Source organism: Passer domesticus, chromosome 9 (genome assembly GCF_036417665.1).
Source record: "Passer domesticus isolate bPasDom1 chromosome 9, bPasDom1.hap1, whole genome shotgun sequence".
NCBI lineage: Eukaryota > Metazoa > Chordata > Aves > Passeriformes > Passeridae > Passer > Passer domesticus.
This window is the reverse complement of record NC_087482.1, coordinates 30,026,264-30,047,297: the sequence shown is the minus strand read 5'-3', so window position 1 is coordinate 30,047,297 and position 21,034 is coordinate 30,026,264. Positions and strand designations below refer to the sequence as shown.

Here is a 21,034-nt window from a genome sequence, read left to right as displayed (position 1 = left end):
GGCTAAGTCACAGCACTGGGACCTCCCAGCTTTGGTTCTTCCCTGAAGCATTTTGGCTAAAACACTGGTTTTACTGGGCAGCATAAACTCTTCAAAACCATCCCACCTTCTTCCAGCACTCCTAAATATTCAAAAGGCTATGAATGAGGGAACACTGAGAAAGCATAAATGGATTTTTCACTGGGCTACCATGTGTTCTTCACATTCTCATTCTGCATCTCAGTGTTTTAAAAAAACCCAAAACAACAAGCACAGCAATAGTTTTACAGGCCAAGCAAATCAAAAAAGTTTTCTTCCTTTTCATCTGATGATGGGACATGGCAGGAGAGATGAGCAAGGCTGGCACTGCTGTTGCATCTTGTCCCTCTGTTTTAGCCTGTTGACACCAATTGCAGTAGTGCAAATTAGAGCACTCTGCACGTGTACAGGGAAAATCCATCTGGAGCCACATTACTTATACAGAGAGGTAGGCCCTGGTTTGAACCTGTTCTCTCTCAAGATTCTTCTTCATATGCCTTTCACAGGTTCTCAGGCAGAGTCTCTCTTTAAAAAAAAATATTTACTTTTATATTTTTATGGGGTTTGTTCTGTCTTTTGAAGCTGTCACTTTGTGATCTTTTTTACTTTAGGGAATTTTAGGCCTTGGGGAGCCCGTGCTCATGCTAACTCATGAACTAGGGAGACAAAAAAAAATAAAAAAAGAGAAACCTTTCAAAGTCATTTTAGAAAGAAATGTACCAAGAATGGCTGCAGGCATTTTAATTAAGGAGCAATCCTCTTCAGATGTCAAACTCCATGTTTATTTCTCCAGGCTTCCATTTTGCAAACTGAAGATGGAAAAAGCTATTTTTATCTCAGTTTTCTTTGACAAGCTCAATTAATTACTTTTTTTCTTTCTTTGCTAATCTGAAGCAGTTGCAGTTGACTATTTGTTTTTAAATAAACATACAACTATTGTATGTCTCTTCTCAGAATAAATCAAGTCTTGTTTGGAAGAAAGGTGCATTTTAATAATGTTGAAGGTTGACAGAATTCTCAAGATCTTGAAAAAGGTTCATGTTCATGTCAAGAAGCAGCTTTTATTTTTATGAAAAACCAAGTCCATGAAGTTAATATTCACTGTCTGTTAAATGCAGCAAGCATTGTTCTCTTTATACTTCCTGATTCACAAAAGCTTGATCTGTTCAGGAGACTTGTAATACAAGGAGGCCAAACTGTTGTATTTAAATATTTTGTCATCAAAGCTCTTGATCAACTCTGTAGCTTAGTAAATTGGAACTTTGAAGTAATTTCTTTTGCAACAGATTGAAACAGATTGAGGTATAATTTCCTTCATGTCCTTTATTCAGTCCTTACTGAGCCTGCAGTGCAGCCACAGACCATCCTGTGTTTCCAGAGGGTTTTGCCATGTTCCTTTGTCCCCACTCCCCACAAAGCAGGACAGCTCACACCTGAGATCCAGCCACCATTCTTATGGTGGGATTTCATTTTTACCTCCACACTGATTTGCAAAAATCCTGCCAGAGTCCTACTGCTCTTCAGATTTATTAGAAATGAGCCCAGGGATGGAGGGGAGCTGAGCAGACTAACCCTGCAATCACCTAACTCTCCCATCCTTAACAAAGCATCTCTAAACTTAACCCTCTGTAGCCTTTCTGTGCTTTCAATCCTGCCATTCACTGAGTCCCTGGACTCTGTCTCTCTGCTGCTGAAGAGCACTCTGGAAAGCCAGTGCTGGCCCCACAGCTCCCTGTCCTGTTACCCGAGTTCCATGTGTTTCAATCCTTCAGCTGTGCCAGCAGCACCCAGTAGCTGGAGCCTGGACAGCGGAAGCCGGGAGGCGCTGCCGTTCCTGTCTGCCCACGCCGGGGGCACCCTGGCCCCACCAGTGCCTCCCCGAAGCCTGCCCCATGGTAAGGACCTGCCCAGCAGGCCTGCTGCAAATCCTGCAGGTCACACACACAAATCCACACCACCTAAAAGCTGACTATAGCCTTTTCCCCCCACCCCTGTAAAAACAACCAGAAACAAAACCCCATTGTCTTTCTTTCCTGGTCTTCTAGGTTTTCAATTTTTTTTTCCAAATCTTCAAATTCTTGCAGTCCTTAAGCAATATGGACTTTTGTGTACTTTGGGACAAGAATTAAGTGTGAAAGTGTCAAAACTTGGTGTGGCTTCTTCCAATGACCAACTTTCGCAGTAATTTAAGCTTACAGAATGAAACTTCAAATGTTGATTGTTTAAGAGCCTGTTGCCTTGCCATGAGATTCTCGATAATGGAGCAGTGAAACATCTCTCTGCACTTAACTTCTCCTTAGCAGCCTGTGTGTGACAGATGCACTCCGCAGTACCCATCAGACAGGCAGCTCTAGGCTGGCATTACAGAGCTAAACCCAGCTCTGTGGCTGCAATGAAACAGCACAAGGCTGCATTTCTGACCCTTGTCTCGTTGCAGGACACTACTCACTGCACTTCGATGCCTTCCACCACCAGCTCAGTGATGCTCCTCCGGCCCTGCCCGCACGAACGTTGCGCAAGGTAATGGCAGGAGCACAATGGGCTCCTGGAAGGGATCTCCCCTTCTCTGCTCCCACCAAACAGCCTGTGAACACAGAAACACTATTTATAACATGCTAGTAACTTGCACATGAGAAAACCCACTGAAAGCTCTTAACCTATTCCACAGCTGAACGCTATAGAAATAACACACGGGTTGTAGGTCCTTCCCTTTTCCTTTTTTGCACCATATGCTGTGATTTCAGCACCCTGATCATCACCTCAGCTACTATTTCTCTAACAGCTCTGGTGTTGTTGAGTGCACTTGTCTGCCCACAAATAGTACTTCCATACATGTCAACCAATAATCCTTGACATTCTGAACATAAATGGAACTGTGCCGTTGTTAACAACGCTGTCAAAACCTGAAATGGGGATCAACACACAAGATTGCCTCCTTTGTCAATTTTAACCTGGTTTTGTTTCTCTCCAAACAGTCCCCTCTTCATCCTATCCCTGCATCACCCACCAGTCCGCAGTCTGGTCTAGATGGCAGTAACTCCACTTTATCGGGCAGTGCCAGCAGTGGTGTCTCTTCCTTGAGCGAGAGCAATTTTGGACATTCTTCTGAACCACCTCCTCGCACAGACACCATGGATTCTGTGCCCAGCCAGGCCTGGAACACTGACGAAGATCTGGAGACACCCTACCTCCCTGTCAGGTACAGTCTCTCTGAGCCTGATGTCCTGGAGTCGCTCAAATCCCAGCCATGCCGAAGCCACTCTGCTCCAACTGGAGTCATTCCTCAGGACACCATGGACCCTCCTGCTTTGCCCCCCAAACCTTACCACTCCCGGCTGCCAAACATGGAGAACGAGGAGGGGATGATGATTGAAGATGACGACAAACACCGCCCGTTGCATCGTAAAGTGTCCCAACCAGTGAGTGGTGGAAAGGAAGAGCAGGCCAGGGTGGCATGGGAGCACGGCATCAGTGAGCAGTAGGGACAGCTCTGGCGTGCAGCTGGCATTGGCATTCCAGGTCTGGATACGACAGAGAGAGCGGGACTCGGAGAACAGCAAACCGATTTTCTACTGCCGCAAGGTTATGTCTGAAGCCCACAGAAGCAGTTGGGCCAGCATGGCAGGTTGCTGCTTTCCTTTTTAATTTCTTTTTACACCTTTCCGTTATGTTTTTTAACTTTCTGTGCAGTGGACAGTTTATTCCTTCTGCAGTTTCTTAACCACATCACACGGCATATGAGCCATAGAGACTTGCAGAAGATGAAAAATACAATTTTAAGTGGAGGGGAAAACGGGGGGAATGTGGCAAGTTGATTTTGAACCTGCTTCCCTCCCAGTTCTGAGACGCACATGAGTAGAAGCAGTTGCACTAGGGACATATTTCTTTGCTGTACAGAATTGAAAGCTCATTGCTGAAATCAGGGATTCTATGAACTGTCAGGCTGGAAGGTGCATGAGCTGCAGGCAGTGGAAAGATGGCAATTCTAAGAAGAAATTGGCTCTTTTGAGAGCAGGATTGTACATATCTGTGCAGTGATCTCCCTGCATTGGTTCATAGGTGCTGAGGCAATCTAAAGCAGTGCTGATGCACTGATCTCCAAGATATCATTTCCAACAAACTCTGCCTCCTTTGTTTTTTATGTACTGTTTCATTTCTTAAATTTTGCTTTCACTGGCTAAGCCAACCTGCTTTCTCATGGGAATCATGTTATTCATCTGTGCTACAGAACGAGAGGAGGTTGGTGGCTACTGGAGCTACAACCTCATTGTAGGCCTTTCCCATGCCCAGCTTTGGGCAGGCTGTTGACACCAGCATTTCTATTCCAGATTAAAACAAAACCAACCAAATTGAGTTTCTCATGCCACAAGCTGGTTGATGACCCAGCCAGTAAAGAAAAGGTGGCTTAAACACATCATATCCAACAATCCTTGCCTCAGGGCTGAACATCATAATTCTCACCAACTTCCATCACCCAGGAGCTGAGATTCATTCCTGTTAACTCCATATCCTCAGTCCCCTCCAACAACTCACTGCAGCTGGTGTGCAGAAAGAATCTCCATCTCAGAGCAGACAGAAAACACCAAGACTTGAGCAATGCCTGGTATCAAGTGTACACCCCAGAGTCAGGGACCTTAAAGGCAACCTGTAAAGAACAAGTGTTTGTTTCCTCTTTTGCTTCTTTAGAATGTGCAGTAAGAGCTGCTGCTCCTCTCTTCTGGAAGGTTGATTTCTTTTTCCTTTTGTCCTCAGGCAGCAATACACCCTTTCCCCATCCCATATTTTTTATTAATAAGCCCTTGAAAGGGCTGAGGAACATTGTGGGGGAACCAAGCCACACCACACAAACCAGAACTGTGCAGAGCTGAAGACAGTTCAGGTCTATGAACCCAAAACATGCCTTTTAATCAGTACTTGCACAGTTCAGGAAAAAAGTATCTGTGGGTAATATTGTTCTTTACAAAGAAAATATCTTGGTTCTAAGAAACCTTTTATTCCTGTTTTCACACTGATCAAGAAATTTTCAATCAAAATAGTATCAAATATTTAATGGTTTTGGATGAACACGCCACCTTCCTTTCCCTTGTCATACCCACACACATTTTAGCCTTCCTTATAACCCTTTCACCTGCAGACTGCAAAGCACACTCCGTAGGATGGAAACAGCCCTCCCTCCTTCCTACTGCTGAAAAATTGAAGCACATTCAAGTAAGACCTCCACCACATAAATTAGTGCCAGAAACAGGAGCAGCACCCAACTTCCATCTTGAATTCCTGCCTAACTGCTCTGTTTCTCCTGCTAAAAACATCATAAAGAAGCAAAAAAGGATTATTATAAATCTTTTACAGGTCACCTTTAGCACTACCTCTAAATACAGTGACTGGGCAGAGTACATGGTTTCTGAACTGGCTAAGGATGGTCTGGCTGTATGAAGTCTGGACTCAGCAGTTGTATGAAGGGGACTTTTAAGAGGATTTGTTTGTTTTCTTTCTCAAGCTCTAGCCCATGCAAAACTACTAAGTTATAGATTTGTTTCTTAAATGGCCTATTTGGCTGGAACAAAGTCTCTCTTGCTTCCTCTATTTTGTTACTAACACAGGCTGCTTGTAATCATTATATCCTTCACAATTTAAACAATGAAAATAAAATCTGGCCTATAGTGGATGTTTCATCTTTAGCAGGAAGGAGAGTTTTCCAATGCTAGGATAGTCTTCATTGTTAACAAACCAAGCTGGATCTCTGGTATAGAACAAATGCAGGAAAACAACTGATGTTTTCAGTAAAGGTAAGTCAAGGTAATTCCTTAGAAAAGGGTGAAATGTTTTCACATATGCTATTCTCCAATCCCACTGAGACTCTTCCAGTGAAGTTCTTAAAAAGAACTAAGTTTTAATTCCATTTCCCTTGCCCCAGTTTCTTTTTTTTCCTGGCAGCAAGAATAAAAGTAGTAAATGTAGTGACTTACCAAGCTTCCTTAATGTGAAAAACCAGCAGGTCTTGCAAATAAAACTTTGCATAACCAAGAATGCAATTACCATGGGACTGAGTCCCAGGCAGCTGGAAAACCTGCCCACCAGATCTCTAATCAGTCACAGAAAATGCATCCTCCTGCTCTGATTAGAGACCTGGTACAACAGCAGTGAGTCCATTTGGGGAGTCTGGCTTTCCTACGTATTTGCAAGAGTTCAAAGATCAATCAGGTGATGTGTACAAATACCTAATACATGGCAGGTCCACATAAAGAAGGGTGGGATGAATTGCTGAGTTTACCAAATTTAAGCCTCTCTGGAGTTAAATTTCTGTTATTGTTCTGATGTCTACCAAGTATTCTGTCTCCCTTTTCAGTGTTTGCCTTAAAGGGAGCAGAAGATAGAAAGACTATTATTGAGATTTTGTGAATCTTGGAACTAATGTTGCCTGGAACTACTATTTCTCTGTAGGGTGAGGTGTCTTTTAGCATAGTACAACTCCAACGTCGAGCTCAGTCCTGGAGTAGGTGGAAGCAACAGCAGTTGTTGCACTTGCCCAACAGGATTTGAAGATTCCTTGTATAAACCACAGCAACAGGATGTTTTGAACAGGACCTTGACATTCTATACCTAACTCTAATTCAAACCTCAGTGTACTTGCTTTCATTGGGTTTTCTTTGCATAAGAAAATAGCATGTGCATTCCTGAGAAAATTGGTGGAATTCTGCTATAAATCTCTCCATCATCAGTGTACCTGCTGACCCCATCTGAAACAAAATTGAGAAGGAGCTACAGTGGTAGAAGAAAGGCAATTAAAACAATTTCTCTGAATCCTATGTTTTTTTTCCCAATAGTTGGGTTGGTTTTATTGCTGTATGCAAGACTCAGATCCTTTTTCGTATTTTCCTCTTTGGTTTTTAGCTTACTTACCCTTTTTTAGGTAAGGGATATTGCATATCCCTTCTAAGGAGTATCAGCCAAAACTGGGGAGGCTGGAGAGAGCAAGAGCCTTTGGGAAACAAATTATGTGATATTTAAAATTTCCTCTGGTCATGCTTCTTTGTAAATACCCCCATTTGAATGCTGTGTATTTGTACAGGAAATTGAGCAAAAAATGTATAGATTGTGATGTCTGACTGGTATTCTGCCCTGTAAATGTGTTTTTAACCTCTGGCATTCTGTGCTTATTTAAAAAAAAAGGCGAAAACCTCTAACCACTTCTCTTTTGTGTATTCATGTTTAAAATAAAATGAAAACAGCTATCTTATCTATAATGGAAATCAAATTCAAAAGGAAAAAATTAATTTGTACAAGTGTCCTAAAGGTACTTCATTGTATATATTGTGATAGCATGTTTCCAAAACCAACAAATAAGTGGTGTGAATTTTAGATGTAAATATCTGCCGTTTGTTTTGGGTTCCTTTCCCTTACCCATTCACTCGACTGCTGTGATGTGGAATTAAAGATTAATACCTGACATTAAAACAGTACAGCTGTATGGTCATTGCTGTCCTTGAGGCAGGGCTATCCTCAGGCTGCTCCAAACCTTCACAAGACACAAGGAAGAGCCCTCACTTCCCACCTTCGTGTGAATGAGAAAAATGGGGGCAACCTAAAGGACTTTGTGTGTGGTGAGGGAACGGCTTCCATGTTTGTTATTTAATATCAACTTCTTGAAGCAAGCAGCAGGTACAGCCCCCTCCTGGGCTAGTCAGGTACATGGGCACTTGCAACAGCCCCAGGCACAGTTTTGGGGCAATACTCTCAGAGAAAGCTCTCCCCTAGGCCAGCAGTGGAGTGGCTGGGGGCCACTTCCTTATCAGCTGGGGTTAAACCACCACTGCCTCACTGTCTAAAAGACTGCTACTCTTTTATTGCAATTGTACTTAGATACTGATCACTTTAACAGGATAGCTGTGAAAGACATGTAGGAACACAGGATTTGGGAATTGAGAGCTATGGTGACTTCTACAGGCTCCTAATCTCAAATTTTCTTCCATTACCACGAATAAACCAGGTCATTGTACAGGAGACCAAATAACTCATTTAAAGTCTCGACAAACCGACAAAAAAAACTTTGAAACCAAAAGACATTTAGCAGCAAGTCTGAGTCTTCAGGTGGCCCCAGGATGTACAAGGACTGCCAAGGCACCCTTGGCACACACCAGATACAAATACTGAGAAGAGAAACTGTAACAGAGTACTGAAGTGTGTATCAGTCATAGAACAGAACCATGGAGTCATTCAGGTTGGAAAAGACCTCCAAGATCTTCAACCAAATACCACTCTGCCCTCTAAACCATATTGTGAAGTGCCACATCCACGTGGTTTTTGAACACTTCCAGGGATGGTGACTCCACCATTTCCCTGGGCTACCTGTTCCAGGGCTTAACCATCCTTTCAATGAAGAAATGTTTCCTGATATCCAACCTGAACCTTCTCTGACACAACTTGGGGCCATTTCCTCTCCTCTTGTCCTTTGTCCCCTGGGAGAAAGGTTGTAGCCAGGTGTGGGTCAGCCTTTTCAGGCAGCTGTAAAGAGTGATAAGACCTCCAGCCTGAACACCTTATCCTCAGCCACTCCTGCTAGGACTTAGTTCCCAACCCTTCACCCTGTGTTCAATCAGACCCTTTGAGAGTGTTTTTAAGCCAGCTTATTAAATCTTAGTTAAGTAACTATTTTTTATTTGGACAAAAAGTATTTATTAACCAAGCACAGGTAATAAAAACTGTGTTTTTATTGGGCACAACAAAATATTTAAACAAGAGTTTTAAAAATACTCTAGTTTCTGTTAAATCCAACAGAACAATTTTTTTCAGTGCAAGTCCAATACTTTATTTAAGCTGCCACTAGTCAGATTGAAATCTAAATCCCATGTCCAAATACCTCTTATCTAAATAAGAAAACTTCAGCACAGTTTCAAAATATGACTTGTCTGACTCAGTATGAATTTCATTACAAAGCTGATAAGAGGAGAAATTAAACCTCTAGAAATGACTCTAACCTGGCAGATGAAAGATTCAGCCTTCTACACCCTGTGCATAAATGTGCCTGCATCTCTGGATGACTCTTAACAAGCCATGGACACAAGCACAGCTCACAAGGCACAGCTCCAAGCTCAGGTGTCTTAAGAGAAGGTTCAAACACCACTTCTCTCTTTTGATGGCCCTTACTGTCAATCCCACACAAATTAACTCCAAATTTGGAATAGTAGAACTATCACACTGCATCTTCTGTTCAGCATTCATTCACAGCAGCACTGCATCACCTCTCCCCAAACTGTTTCCTGTCCCCCTGACAGAACTCACTTCTCTGTCCTCACAGCCCAAGCCCCGGCTGACCCTTCCTCCCTCGCCGTGGCTGTAAGAGCTTTGTGTTCTCACACAGCCCCCAGGAACAGCCTCTGCTTCCCTGCACTTCCCAACGACCCCAATCCCCACAGATCCACTCAGCCAAATTCACTCTCCTGCCCACTCCACTGGCTGGCTAGCCCAGAGCAGAGAGGGTTCCATGCAGACCTAGAGCACCTCCCAGTGCCTAAAGGCATTCCAAGAGAGCGGGAGAGGGACTTTGGATAAGGCCCCGGAGTGATAAAGACAGGAGGGAACAGCTTCACACTGACAAAGCCCAGGGCTGGACTGGATACTGGGAAGAAACAACAGTGAGGACCAGCACAAGCTCTCCATCACCAGCTCTCAGCCAGGACAAACCCCTAATGCTTCACAGAAACGGGGCCTGGAGGGTGGTGGAACAAACAGAGCCCCCAAAACCCCACCATGGATCAGGAAGAAGCGCAAAGTAAAATGCAAGGAATCCATTCTAGCTGCTGAAACAAACTGTAAATAAAAAGAAGGAAAAAACCCAAAACACCAAAGGAGTCCTTGTTCTTCCTCAGACCCATTTGAGGATCCCACATTGAAACAGAGAGGCTCATTTCCCAATCCAAAACCAAGTGATTTTATTAATCACTTGTCTCCTGTTCCACAAAAATATATAAAGTTCCTACTTTGAAGATGTTTCATAACTGCACTATTTTGGCAGGTAAACTCTGTCCTTATTATGACCTTCCTAAAGTCTCCTAATTCCAAATTTAAGCTCTATTCACACCTAATTACGAAGCCACTGCATCTCACAGTTCTTTTGGCCACTGTCCTGATAAGAAACAAGGGCACTTCAAGCCACCACTTCTCTGCACAGCTAAGTGACATTAGTGGGCAACGAGCATAATTTTAAAAAAGGCAATAATCTTCCTAAAGTATACTGATATTGAGCAATTCTGTAAATCATTATGGACTGACTTAATAATATTTATATTGATCTTAATAACCACATTTGGAGAGATAAAAAGATCCAGAAATGTGCAAAACCACGTCTCCTAATAAACACACGATGTACTCTCACTGGTAATTAGTGCCCTAATTACTGCTCCCCTGCAGTGACCTTTCCTGAACCAGGTGCTCCTCCTCCCCACACTGCCTGTCTCACCTCGTCAGCTTCTCACTTGCACCTGATGACCTGCAAGGAAATCCTGATTAGGCACTGCCCCACCAGGCTGCAGCAAGAGCCTGCCTGTGCAGGAGAGCCCACGGAGCTCCCTTGTGGGAGCACAGGGCTGTGTGACTTTGCCTCTCCTTCCTTCACTGGATACAGTTACACACAAAGCTGCACAAGGAGCTAGCAGCGGGTGTGCTCCTCTCCCAGCTCCAAGGGAATTTCAGTTATAAACTTACAGTGCTGGGGGTTGTTGAAGGTAGTTAACAGCACAAACTATGAGGACTTTTGGAACAGAATAAAAACATTCTGAGTTGGAAAAGACCCACAAGGATCACCAAAGTCCAACTCATAGCCCCAGCACCAGACAACCCCAAGAATCCTCCTATGTGCCAGAACAAAAGGTGACAGGCCCAGCAGCTAGGATATTAAGTTGGAATTAAAAAAAAAAATCGTTCTGCAAAAACACCCACACAAGAAGCCAGAAACAAGTGCACAGGTTGCTATTTTGACCTCTCAGCTGTCCCTCCTCAAAGCATCCAGTCCTGGTACCTCGCAGGGTGCGCCCCGAGCCACCCATGAGGGCTGTGCCCGTGCTGGCACCGAGCTGCTCCCACCCCTCACGGGACACCCATCGCACGAACCGCCTGCCCCTCTGCCCCGCCGACTCCAGGCCGCTCGGGGGCCCCGAGCGACCCCTCAGGCCCACCTTGCGCTGCCGCACCGGCCCCGCTCCGCCGGGAGAGCGGAGCCCGGGCCCCGCCCGCCCGCAGGTGCGAGGATCTGCCCCTTTCCAAGATGGCGCCTGGGGCCGCCCTCAGGGAGCGCTCGCGAGCGCTCTGCCCTTAACAAAGATGGCAGCGCAGGGGGGGCGGGGACCCGCGCCGCGCGCCGCCGCTCCGCCGCCTCTCCCCAATCAGCGGCCGCCAACTCTCTCGTGGAGGGGACGGCGCGGCCAATGGGAGCGGAGAGCGTGGCGGCCGGGCGGGGAGCGGGCCAATGGGGCGGCGGCGGGGGCAGCCGGTGCGGGGTGGCGGTGCCGGTGGTGCCGGTGCGGCGGGCGCTGCCGGGCGAGGCGGGATGCGGGCGGCACACGGGCTTTGCGCGGCGCTGGCCCTGCTCCTGCTGCCGGCCGGTGGCCGAGCGCTGCGCGACGGGGACTGCGAGGGTGAGTGCGGCCGGGCCGGGCCCGCGGGCACGGCGGGGGGAGGCCGTTCCTCGCCGCCGTCCCCCGCAGTCTGGCCCGTCCGCCAGGTTGTGGGGCCGGGACGCGGAGCAGCCTTGGGGCTGTGACAGCCCCGAGTGACAGCCCGGCCGCCGGGCCGGGCCGGGCCGGGGAAGCGCTGCCTCCAGCGGCAGGAAAAGTCTCCCAAGTCTGGCTAAGTGCGGACGGGCCTGGCCGGGCGCCGCTCGCAGGTGGCCGGTGCCGGGGCGGTGCTCGGGACCGCCCGGTGCCGGGGCGATGCGCCGGGCGGCCCGCGGGGCAGGCGGGGCGGGGCTTCCAGCCGTGCCCGCGCCGGGGACGGGATCTCCCTTCCGAGGGTACCGCACTCTGTCGGGAAGTTGCCGAGGTAGTGTGGAGTCCCCACGGGAAAGAGGAGCGACGACTCCGGGAGACCGGACCGCGTCCAGGCCGGGAGAGCAGCGCTGTCGCAGCTCGGCACTGCCTGGCGGTCCCTGCCGGGTGCCCGGGGCAGGGAGCGGGAGAACGTGAGTGAGGTTACTCGCCGGGACTCCCCGTTAGTCATCGCAGTGCTGCGGAGTGCTCGGAGTCCTCTCGGTGCGCACGGCCAGCAGCCGTGAGCAGCTGATCCCGATCAGTTCGGGCCCTTTGTGTACCACGGAAACACAAACGCCTCGGGGGTGGAACCTGTTGATCTGCACAGCAAATTAAGCTGCTCCTGTGCAGTGAACTGAACAGATTCCCCAAGCGAAGCAAGAAGAACTTGAGGGGGGGCTCTAGTAGCTGTTTGGGAGTTTGGGATACTAATATCCCTTTTCTACAGTAAGACAGAGTGAGGGGAGGGAACCCCATAAAACAAAACTTCAGCTGCTCTCGCAGCACTAGACTGGAAACATGTTTCTGTCCTACAGTGGCCATCAGTGTTACTGCCTGCAGGAAGTTTTTTCTTCCCAAAGTTTTCACTCCCCAACAGCTTACAGTGGACATCAGTGTGTCTGTGACTGGGGATAGACTGATGGGAGGTAAATAAGGGTGTGCTGTATGCATACAAAAAGTGTTTTCCAAAATGGCCCATCTTATAATTAGTTCTAGTTTTAATATAATGAGAGTACATTTCTGCTCAGTTCTGTGATGGCCATACTCCATTTCCTGTCATGCCCAATTACTGTGCCATGCATTGTGTTCTGAGTTGAGCACAAGCTGCTAATGACAATGATATGTGCCAGTCCCTTCCTGCTGGAGTAAACAAATCCCATAAAAGCCATAACCCATACCTGTTCCTTAGAGGCAGAATGGTTCCTGGCACCCATCTTGCATGGGAAGGTGTGAGAATCTCCAGGTGCTGAGCAGGAACTGGGGGCACTGAAGAGCGCTCGGTCCAGGAGGTGCTGACATCCACAGATGAGTTGTGAGCAGCAGGATGACCAAAATCTGACACTCGGGGTGTCCCTCAGTCATCCCACAGGCTGTGTGCCCTCCTTCCCAGCCACACACGGGGCTGCTGCACTTTGGAGCACGTGCAGAGCGACTGCTGCCACGGGAAGGAGCAGGGGAAGGAGCAGTGACCGGCTTGTGCAGCCCTTCCCACAGGCAGGAGCTTGGATCTGTCCTCTCAGCTGCAGCTGCACTTGTGGGAGTTGTGTTATGTCTAAGAGTCTTCCCTCTTTCCATCTGAAACTGCATCAGAAGCTTGTGGAAATGAAAGAAGGAGAAGGTGCCTTGGGGACATAGCATGGGATCACATTTCTTTTTCTCTTGGAAGTAATTTCAGCTGAAGCAGCCTGGTAATCAGTGACCCCCTGTTACTGAAGTCAGCTCATGGGGAGTCTCAGAGGATTATGTACAGAGTTGGTTTTCAATCAGCACTGGGTTTGACACCCATGTCCTTACAAGTTGCTTCCCAAAGCAGCAAGACAACTTTAAATGTACATTTTTGCACGAGCATGGTTTTGTGTCCATCACACGATCCTGTGCTCACTCAGGACAGTGTACAGAGACCCCTAGACACTCCCATGGATCTCATTCCTCAGGTTGTCACAAAGCCACCAAAAGTACCAGGGCATGCTGTTGATTCACATGTGCTCTGAATGACCTTCTGAACCATGGGTGAAGTTCAGAAAGGTTCTGTTATCCAAACCCCCAATTCCATTTCCCTGCAAGTGTCCCCTGAGAGCTGCCATGAGACTGCTGCTCTGGCTGATAACTCCATCCATCTTCCCTTCCTTCCAGTGTGTGTCACATTCCTGGGAAGGTTCTACCAGAGTCTAAAAGACAATGACGTTGAATTCACACCTTCCAGTATTGAAAAGGAGCTCTTGAAATCCTGCAAAGAAGCAAAGGGCAAAGAGAATCGCCTGGTAAGTAGGGGGAGTCAGTAATATTTCCCTCCTGCAAATGAGGGGAAACTGAGTTTGTATGATGTGGCTTCCCAGGGGCTGTTTTTGCTGGCTCTGTGGCCACATTGGGTCCTGTATTTTTTATGAAAGGACTTGAGGAGTTCAATCTCTTTACCTAAAAAAAAAAAGGAAAAAACCCACCACCCTGTCAGCAGTGATTGGACTGGCTGGCATCTCACTGTAACTGAAGCACAGGATATTACAAAGCTTCTGTTTGCTGTAAGGCTTCCCCATCCCTTAAATGGTATTTGGGGTGCTATATAATCTGTTAAAATATTTATACTCTTCACCTGTTTAGCTGAAAACTAAATAAAGGAAAACCAAATTGCCCTAACTAAAACCAGAGGCAATTTGTGAATGAAGAGGCCCAAGGAAAGGCCTGAACTCTCCTCAGAGAACTAGAGAGATACCATCTGACATGCAGAGGGGAACACTTCAGAGAGGCTCTTTGCATGAAGAAGACGTTATTCCTAATCCTGTTCAATTTTTATAATGTTAAGAAACAAGACCAGCCTCAGCAGCTGTAAAATCATTGCAATGGAAAACACCTGCTCAGTATTCTGGGCTCAGGCTCCTTCTGCCCAGCTCTGGCAGTCCCTTGGGGAGGTTCTGTAACTGTAAACATCGAGCTGCAAAACCACATGAGGACAGGAACAGAAAACTCTGCTTTTAGAAGCTTTTTTCCATGCATCCCCACTTCACTCTTTTCTTTCCTCTAGTGCTATTACATTGGGGCCACGAGTGATGCAGCCACCAAAATCATTAACGAGGTATCAAAGCCCATGAGTCACCACATCCCTGTGGAAAAGATCTGTGAGAAGCTAAAGAAGAAAGACAGTCAGATCTGTGAACTAAAATACGGTGAGTTGCCTGTACAAGAGGAAATGCCCATGATTGGCTGGGGTGTGGATGACTGAGGGTGAAGCAACATCCTAAAACTCCTCAGTCCTGAGTCCTGTAGCCTAGTTAGGTTGCACAACCTGGGTTGCTCTCCATGAACATCCTAGAGAGTTGTGTGGAGATGCTTAGGTAAGACTGCTAACCCTTCCTGCTGCTGCAGGGACTCTGGTCACCCTGGAATAACTAACTCCCAGGTGTAGCAGCACTGCTGTGCTCACGTTGCTGTTTGGAATGTCATGTTTGGGAGGGCGTGTGCCACAGCCTGTGCTGGCAGCGGGCAGGGGTGTCACTGTGGCAGGGCTCAGGGCCGTGGCTGAGCTCTGCAGTCCCAGCTGCTCTCCTGTTCCCAGCAGCAGGGTGATAAATGCTGCTTTCTCACCTCCCCTGGTGCCTCCTCAGAGCATTCCACTCTCTGTTTCTCATCACCTTCCTCGAACACTCATGTTCCTAGATTACTCCTCTTCCCGAAAAGACCAATACAGAAACAGGCATAGAAATGCCTCCTCCTGCTTTCCCTTATAGCTGCCCTTACACCCCCTGGAGACACCCCTTGGATTGTGGATCTTTATATTTTTCATTTCTCTTACTAAGGTCGTGTTGCTTCCTAAAAAGCTTTTTGTTGTTGTCACTTTCTTATCTTTCCCTTGAAATCACATTTCTTTTATCCAATGAAAAAGAAGTGTTGCTGCTCATGTAATAAAGGGGCTTTCAGGGCTAATGTGGGACTCCTGCATCTAAACTGCAACCAAGCTTTCTGTCTTCTAATAATTGTTACCATTAAGAGCCTTATCTGCTGCCCAACCCTAACTTAGACGTTCCTTCCACCCCTGGCCCCTCTTTTCCCCCTTGGCTTTTGGCTTCCTCGCCCACCCGGCGTGTCTGAGCGCAGCTCTGCTCTCCCCACAGACAAGCAGATCGACCTCAGCACCGCCGACCTGCGCAAGCTGCGCGTCAAGGAGCTGCGGCGGATCCTGGACGACTGGGGCGAGGTGTGCAAGGGCTGCGTCGAGAAGTACGACTTCATCCGCAGGATCCACGAACTGATGCCCAAGTACGCGCCGAGGGCGGCCGGCGCCCGGACGGACCTCTGAGGGCCGGGGCGATCCTGGGCCTCCGCGGGGCGACACCGGGCCTGTGAGGGGACTGTGAGGGGCGGCCTCGAGGCTCTGAGGGGCGACGCCGGCCCCGCGCTTTGTACGGGACTTTCATTAAAGTTCGCCGGAGTGTACCGGGCGGAGCCGTGCCGTGTGCCGTGATTGCGGGGCTCGCTCCCCGCGCCCGCCGGGTCCCGCCGCTCCCGCACCCGCTCCGTGCTGGGGGCGGCCCCGCGCGCGCCCCTCAGCCCTCCGGGGGGGCGGGGCTTCGCCGCCCGCCCTGATTGGCCGCCCGGCCGTCGCGCGCGGGCGGCGGGAAGCGCCGTGTGACGTCACGGCCCCGTGACGCCGGCTTGCGGCGCGGCGCGCGCGGGGCGATGACGTAGGGCCCGCGCGGCGCGGCGGCCGGAGCCGCCTTCGCTCCCTTTTGTCCAAGATGGCGGCGGCCGCCGGAGGCGCCTCCTGAGCCGCGGGCCCGGCGCGATGAAGCGCGGCAGCGACCGCGACTCGAGCCCGCCGGGGGCCGCGGGCGGACGCGCGGCCGCCGCCGCCAAGCGGCCCCGCGACCGCGACCGCGAGAGCAGCAGCCGGCGCGGCCCGCACCGCAGCTCGGGCGCCTCCCGCAGCAGCCGGGACAAGTCCACGCCCGGCGGCGGCGGCGGAGGCGGCGGCGGCACCACCACCAGCAGCAGCGGCGGCGGCGGAGGCGGCTCCAGCTCCCGCAGCCACCGCGGCGATGAGCGCGCCGGCGGCGGCGGCGACTCGAACCACCGCCCGGCGGGGAGCGGCTCGGCCTCGGGCGCCCGCGGCGGCAGCCAGGCCGCCCCCTCGTCCTCCTCCTCCTCCTCGTCCCGGGCGCTCGGCGTGCCCAAGGCCAAGGCGCTGCCGGGCGCCGTGGTAGCCCCGTCGCTGCTGCTGGCCGGGCCGCCGCCGGGCGCCGCGCCCTCGCTGCTGCTGGCGCCGCTCGGGGGCTCGGCCGGGCTGGCCGGGGAGCCGCCCGGCTCCTGCGAGTACAAGACGCTGCTGGTGAGCGGGCTGAGCGCGGCCCTGCCCGACCAGCTGCTGGAGGACGGGCTGTTCCGCCTCTTCCAGCGCTTCGCGGGCGGGGGCGCCGGGGACATCAGTGTCAAGCTCTCCCACACGCCCGAGCTCGGCCGCGTCGCCTACGTGAACTTCCGACACCCCGGGGACGCCCGCGACGCCCGCCGGCACGCCCGGGCCCGGCAGCTGCTCCTCTACGACCGGCCGCTCAAGGTGGAGCCCGTGTACCTGCGCGGGGGCCGGCGCAGCCGCACGCCGCCCCCCGCGCCCTCCCCGGAGCCGCTGGGGTACCTGCCGCCCCTGCACAGCGCCTACCAATACAAGCAGCGCTCGCTGTCGCCGGTCACCAGCCCCTTGCTGCGGGAGCCGCGGCCCCGCCACGCCGCCGCCGCCGCCTTCGCGCTGGAAGCGGCCGCCATCGGGCTCTCCCGGGAGCGGGAGCGGGCCCTGGATTACTACGGGCTGTACGACGAGCGCGGCCGCCCGTACAGTTACCCCATCGTGGCCGAGGAAGACCTGATGCCAGAGGACGACCAGAGAGCCACCCGCAACCTGTTCATCGGCAACCTGGACCACAACGTGTCGGAGGTGGAGCTGAGGCGCGCCTTCGAGAAGTACGGCATCATCGAGGAGGTGGTGATCAAGCGCCCCGCACGCGGCCAGGGCGGTGCCTACGCCTTCCTCAAGTTCCAGAACTTGGACATGGCTCACCGGGCCAAGGTGGCCATGTCGGGCCGCGTTGTGGGCAGGAACCCCATCAAAATCGGCTACGGAAAAGCCAACCCCACCACCCGGCTGTGGGTGGGGGGCCTTGGCCCCAGCACCTCCCTGGCCGCCCTGGCCAGGGAGTTCGACCGCTTTGGCAGCATCAGGACTATTGACTACGTGAAGGGCGACAGCTTCGCTTACATCCAGTACGAGAGCCTGGACGCTGCCCAGGCCGCCTGCGCGCAGATGAGGGGCTTTCCCTTGGGCGGACCGGAGAGGAGGCTCCGAGTGGATTTTGCCAAAGCAGAAGAGACCAGATACCCGCAGCAGTACCAGCCCGCGCCGCTCCCCGTGCACTACGAGCTGCTGGCTGACGGGTACAGCCGGCACCGGAGCCTGGAGCAAGACTTGAGGGTGCGGGATAGGACTCCTCCGCACCTCCTGTACTCGGACAGAGACAGGAGCTTTGTGGAGGCAGAGTGGGCCAGCCCCGCCAAGAACGCCGAGCGCAGGAACAACCTGGAGAGCTACAGCCGGTCCGTGCGCAGCCGGAGCGGGGAGCGCTGGGGCAGCGACGGCGACCGCAGCGTGCCCAAACCGTGGGAAGAGAGGCGGAGGCGCCGCAGTCTTTCCAGTGACCGCGGGAGGACTACTCACTCGCCTTACGAGGACAGAAGCAGGACAAAGGCCAGTGGGCCAGCTCTAGACCGCAGCCCTGACAGGGCTCGCAAGGAGAATCACACTACAGAACCCGGAGCCGAGAAGGAGCAGAGCAACTCCCTCCAGAACAATCGTCACGCGGCCGAGGAGAAACCCCATCGCGAGCCGGCCGACGCTCCCCAGCCCAAAAAAAGGGACAGCGAACGCAATCATCGAACTGGTGAATCGGAATCCAAAACTCACGAGGAGCCAAAATCCGAGACCAAAAAGCTAAAGAATTTATCAGAATATGCTCAGACACTGCAGCTTGCTTGGAATGGGCTTCTTGTGCTAAAAAACAGCTGCTTCCCCACCTCTATGCACATCCTGGAGGGAGACCTGGGTGTCATCAACGGACTCCTCAAAGACCATTCATCCGGCGGGAAGCTGACGCAGCTCAAAATCGCTCAGAGACTTCGGCTGGACCAGCCCAAGCTGGATGAAGTCACCCGGCGCATCAAACAAGGCAGCCCCAACGGCTACGCCGTGCTCCTGGCCACCCAGTCCGCCCCGGCAGGGGCAGGGGCCGAGGGGACCTTCCCTGTGGTAGAGCCTGGCTTGCAGCGACGGCTTCTCAGGAATCTGGTCTCCTACTTGAAACAGAAGCAGGCTGCTGGGGTTATCAGCCTGCCCGTGGGAGGGGCAAAGGGCAGGGACAGCACAGGCATGCTTTACGCGTTCCCTCCTTGCGAGTTCTCTCAGCAGTACCTCCAGTCAGCACTAAGGACATTGGGGAAGTTAGAAGAAGAACATATGGTGATAGTTATAGTCAAAGACACTGCCTAGCCCACACTGTCTTTTCAAATTCCATGTTTTCTTTGTGTGTCACACAGCCCAGTTGTTTTTAAGGCTGATCATTTTGGTTGAGGCTCAAAACACCTTGACCAAAGTGGTAAGATTTTTAGTTTCTAATTAATTTTAATACCTATAATATCTATTAAAATTTTAAATAGAGCCCATTTTATTCGTTTTTAATATGTGACACTGTCCGCTGTTGTTCTGTATTTTTATTTTTTAACTGTATGAAAAGTTGTCAGTAAAGCCTTGTTCACTGATGGATTTCTAAACTTGTGCGGTATCCGAGTTCTTGTGGCCCAGGCAGGAAGGGTGAGTTCCCTGTGCTGCAGGAGCAGCCAGGCCCCAGCCCAGTTCAGTTCTCAGATCCCAACCTTGAGCACCTCCTTCATCTTTATATGTGTCCTTCAAGGTGGGAGGGGAAGGGAGGTTCTTAGTGCTGTATCAGAGACTGAAAGGTTGGTTCTCTGTTTTTCTTTTGTCCTGTTTGCTTTTTATTTTGTAAATTTGAGTCTGGATGCTTTGCTGTTGAGTCTCTATTTGAGAATAGAAGCTTCCCAGGAAGCCAGCAACCAAGGAAGCAAATCCTGATCAAGAATAAAAGTGTTTTTCATTCACACCAAAAAATTAGTTGATACTTGGCAAAAAGTTTGCTACTGAGGAGTGGACACTCTATTCAGGTTGGTGAGGTTTGAGACCACCTGGCACATGTCTCAGTCATAGCAGTTCTTTGATAAAGCAAAAAAGGTTTGACATTACCAACTTTTATAAAAGGCAAAACAAGCAGAAGAAAAAAATTATTTAAGGGGGAACCCCCATGGGCCCATATTAGATGTGGACAAGCTCGGGGCATGGAGGTGTTTGGTGAGCTGGAGGTGCCCATTTGCAATCAATCGTGTTCTACTACCTGGAATCCTTTATTGAAAGATAAATGGCTTTTTTTTTCCTAATGTTTAAATTTGCAGGCTTTCAAAACCAGACAGAAACATGTCTGTCTGGCTGAGAATGTGTTCTGTTACCACAGGTGACCTGTAACAGAGGAACCACTGGAGATCAAAATCTGAGCTCTAAAACGGGATGGATGCATCACCTTTGCTGTCTGTGCTTTGAGGTGGTTGGTTGGGAGGCCAGACCCCCTGAGTGCTCAGCAGCATAAGGATGTGGTAACGAGTCCAAGCTGGAGTTAAAATCCACACTGTTCTGTTTGGGGATATTTTTATTTTTTAAAATGATGCCTGTAGATTTTAGGAGACTGACAGAAAATTGTGTGGGATTAAAAATGCTACGTTTTAAAGTTTCTTTAGATTTGCAGGTGGTTTTTTGTTGTTGTTCTCTTAGTAAGCAAGTGAACAAATTCGTGGGAGAGGCAGATTTGTCTCGCACCAATCTCTGTGACCCAGCAGCTCACTTGCTGAGGGTTGCCAAAAACCCTTCTAAAATTCCTCTCAGGTATGATTGGTGTCACGACCTGCTAAGCAGGGAGCGTAACTCAGTCTAATGATGCTGTTATTTTTCACTTTAACCCTGCAGGGACATCATCAGCTGATGCTGAGTTATTAATATCAACAAGTGTGGGTTGGTTTGTTGGGCTGGGGGGTTGCATTTCGCTTGAAGGATCAGAGGGGAGCTGAGTGCTCCATGGGAGCAGCAGGATCGGGGAATGTGCTGTGGGAGCAGAGAGCAGCTGCCCTGGCCGAGCAGGCGGGCTGGCCCGGTGGCACGGGGCTGGCCCGGTGGC

The 21,034-nt window shown here is 50.5% G+C and overlaps 3 protein-coding genes and 1 long non-coding RNA gene across 12 annotated transcripts in view; 3 read left to right on the top strand and 1 right to left on the bottom strand.

The window, feature by feature from the left end:
- Window positions 1–7,478, top strand: part of DOCK3 (dedicator of cytokinesis 3) — a 184,742-nt gene extending 177,264 nt beyond the window's left edge. For 7 of the 9 annotated variants that reach the window (XM_064432344.1, XM_064432350.1, XM_064432343.1 and 4 more), the window contains 3 exons: window positions 1,791–1,913; window positions 2,456–2,538; window positions 2,994–7,478. In XM_064432344.1, the coding sequence (XP_064288414.1) occupies window positions 1,791–1,913; window positions 2,456–2,538; window positions 2,994–3,500 (713 nt within the window). In that variant the 3' untranslated portion in view covers window positions 3,501–7,478. The remainder of the gene's footprint in view (window positions 1–1,790; window positions 1,914–2,455; window positions 2,539–2,993) is intronic. The other 2 variants (XM_064432349.1, XM_064432345.1) reach the window with 1 other exon arrangement.
- Window positions 1–11,232, bottom strand: part of LOC135307835 (uncharacterized) — a 53,512-nt gene extending 42,280 nt beyond the window's left edge. The window contains exon 1 of the long non-coding RNA XR_010368457.1: window positions 11,190–11,232. This is a non-coding gene — a long non-coding RNA (uncharacterized LOC135307835). The remainder of the gene's footprint in view (window positions 1–11,189) is intronic.
- A 251-nt stretch (window positions 11,233–11,483) lies between these two features.
- On the top strand, window positions 11,484–16,192 carry MANF (mesencephalic astrocyte derived neurotrophic factor). The gene is made up of 4 exons (XM_064432352.1): window positions 11,484–11,648; window positions 13,893–14,020; window positions 14,779–14,920; window positions 15,866–16,192. The coding sequence occupies exons 1-4, from the start codon at window positions 11,561–11,563 to the stop codon at window positions 16,048–16,050; spliced, it is 543 nt and encodes a 180-aa protein (XP_064288422.1). The 5' UTR covers window positions 11,484–11,560; the 3' UTR covers window positions 16,051–16,192.
- A 242-nt stretch (window positions 16,193–16,434) lies between these two features.
- RBM15B (RNA binding motif protein 15B) lies at window positions 16,435–19,568 on the top strand. Its single transcript, XM_064432351.1, has one exon. The coding sequence runs from the start codon at window positions 16,537–16,539 to the stop codon at window positions 19,285–19,287; it is 2,751 nt and encodes a 916-aa protein (XP_064288421.1). The 5' UTR covers window positions 16,435–16,536; the 3' UTR covers window positions 19,288–19,568.
- The last annotated feature ends 1,466 nt before the right edge of the window (window positions 19,569–21,034 follow it).

Excerpts from the sequence above, each read along its gene's own strand:
- MANF (XM_064432352.1), top strand. The coding sequence starts at position 11,561 with ATGCGGGCGGCACACGGGCTTTGCGCGGCGCTGGCCCTGCTCCTGCTG. Across the intron at positions 14,021-14,778 it reads AGGGCAAAGAGAATCGCCTG|TGCTATTACATTGGGGCCAC; the intron begins GTAAGTAGGGGG and ends TCTTTCCTCTAG. Across the intron at positions 14,921-15,865 it reads GATCTGTGAACTAAAATACG|ACAAGCAGATCGACCTCAGC; the intron begins GTGAGTTGCCTG and ends CTCTCCCCACAG.
- RBM15B (XM_064432351.1), top strand. The coding sequence starts at position 16,537 with ATGAAGCGCGGCAGCGACCGCGACTCGAGCCCGCCGGGGGCCGCGGGC.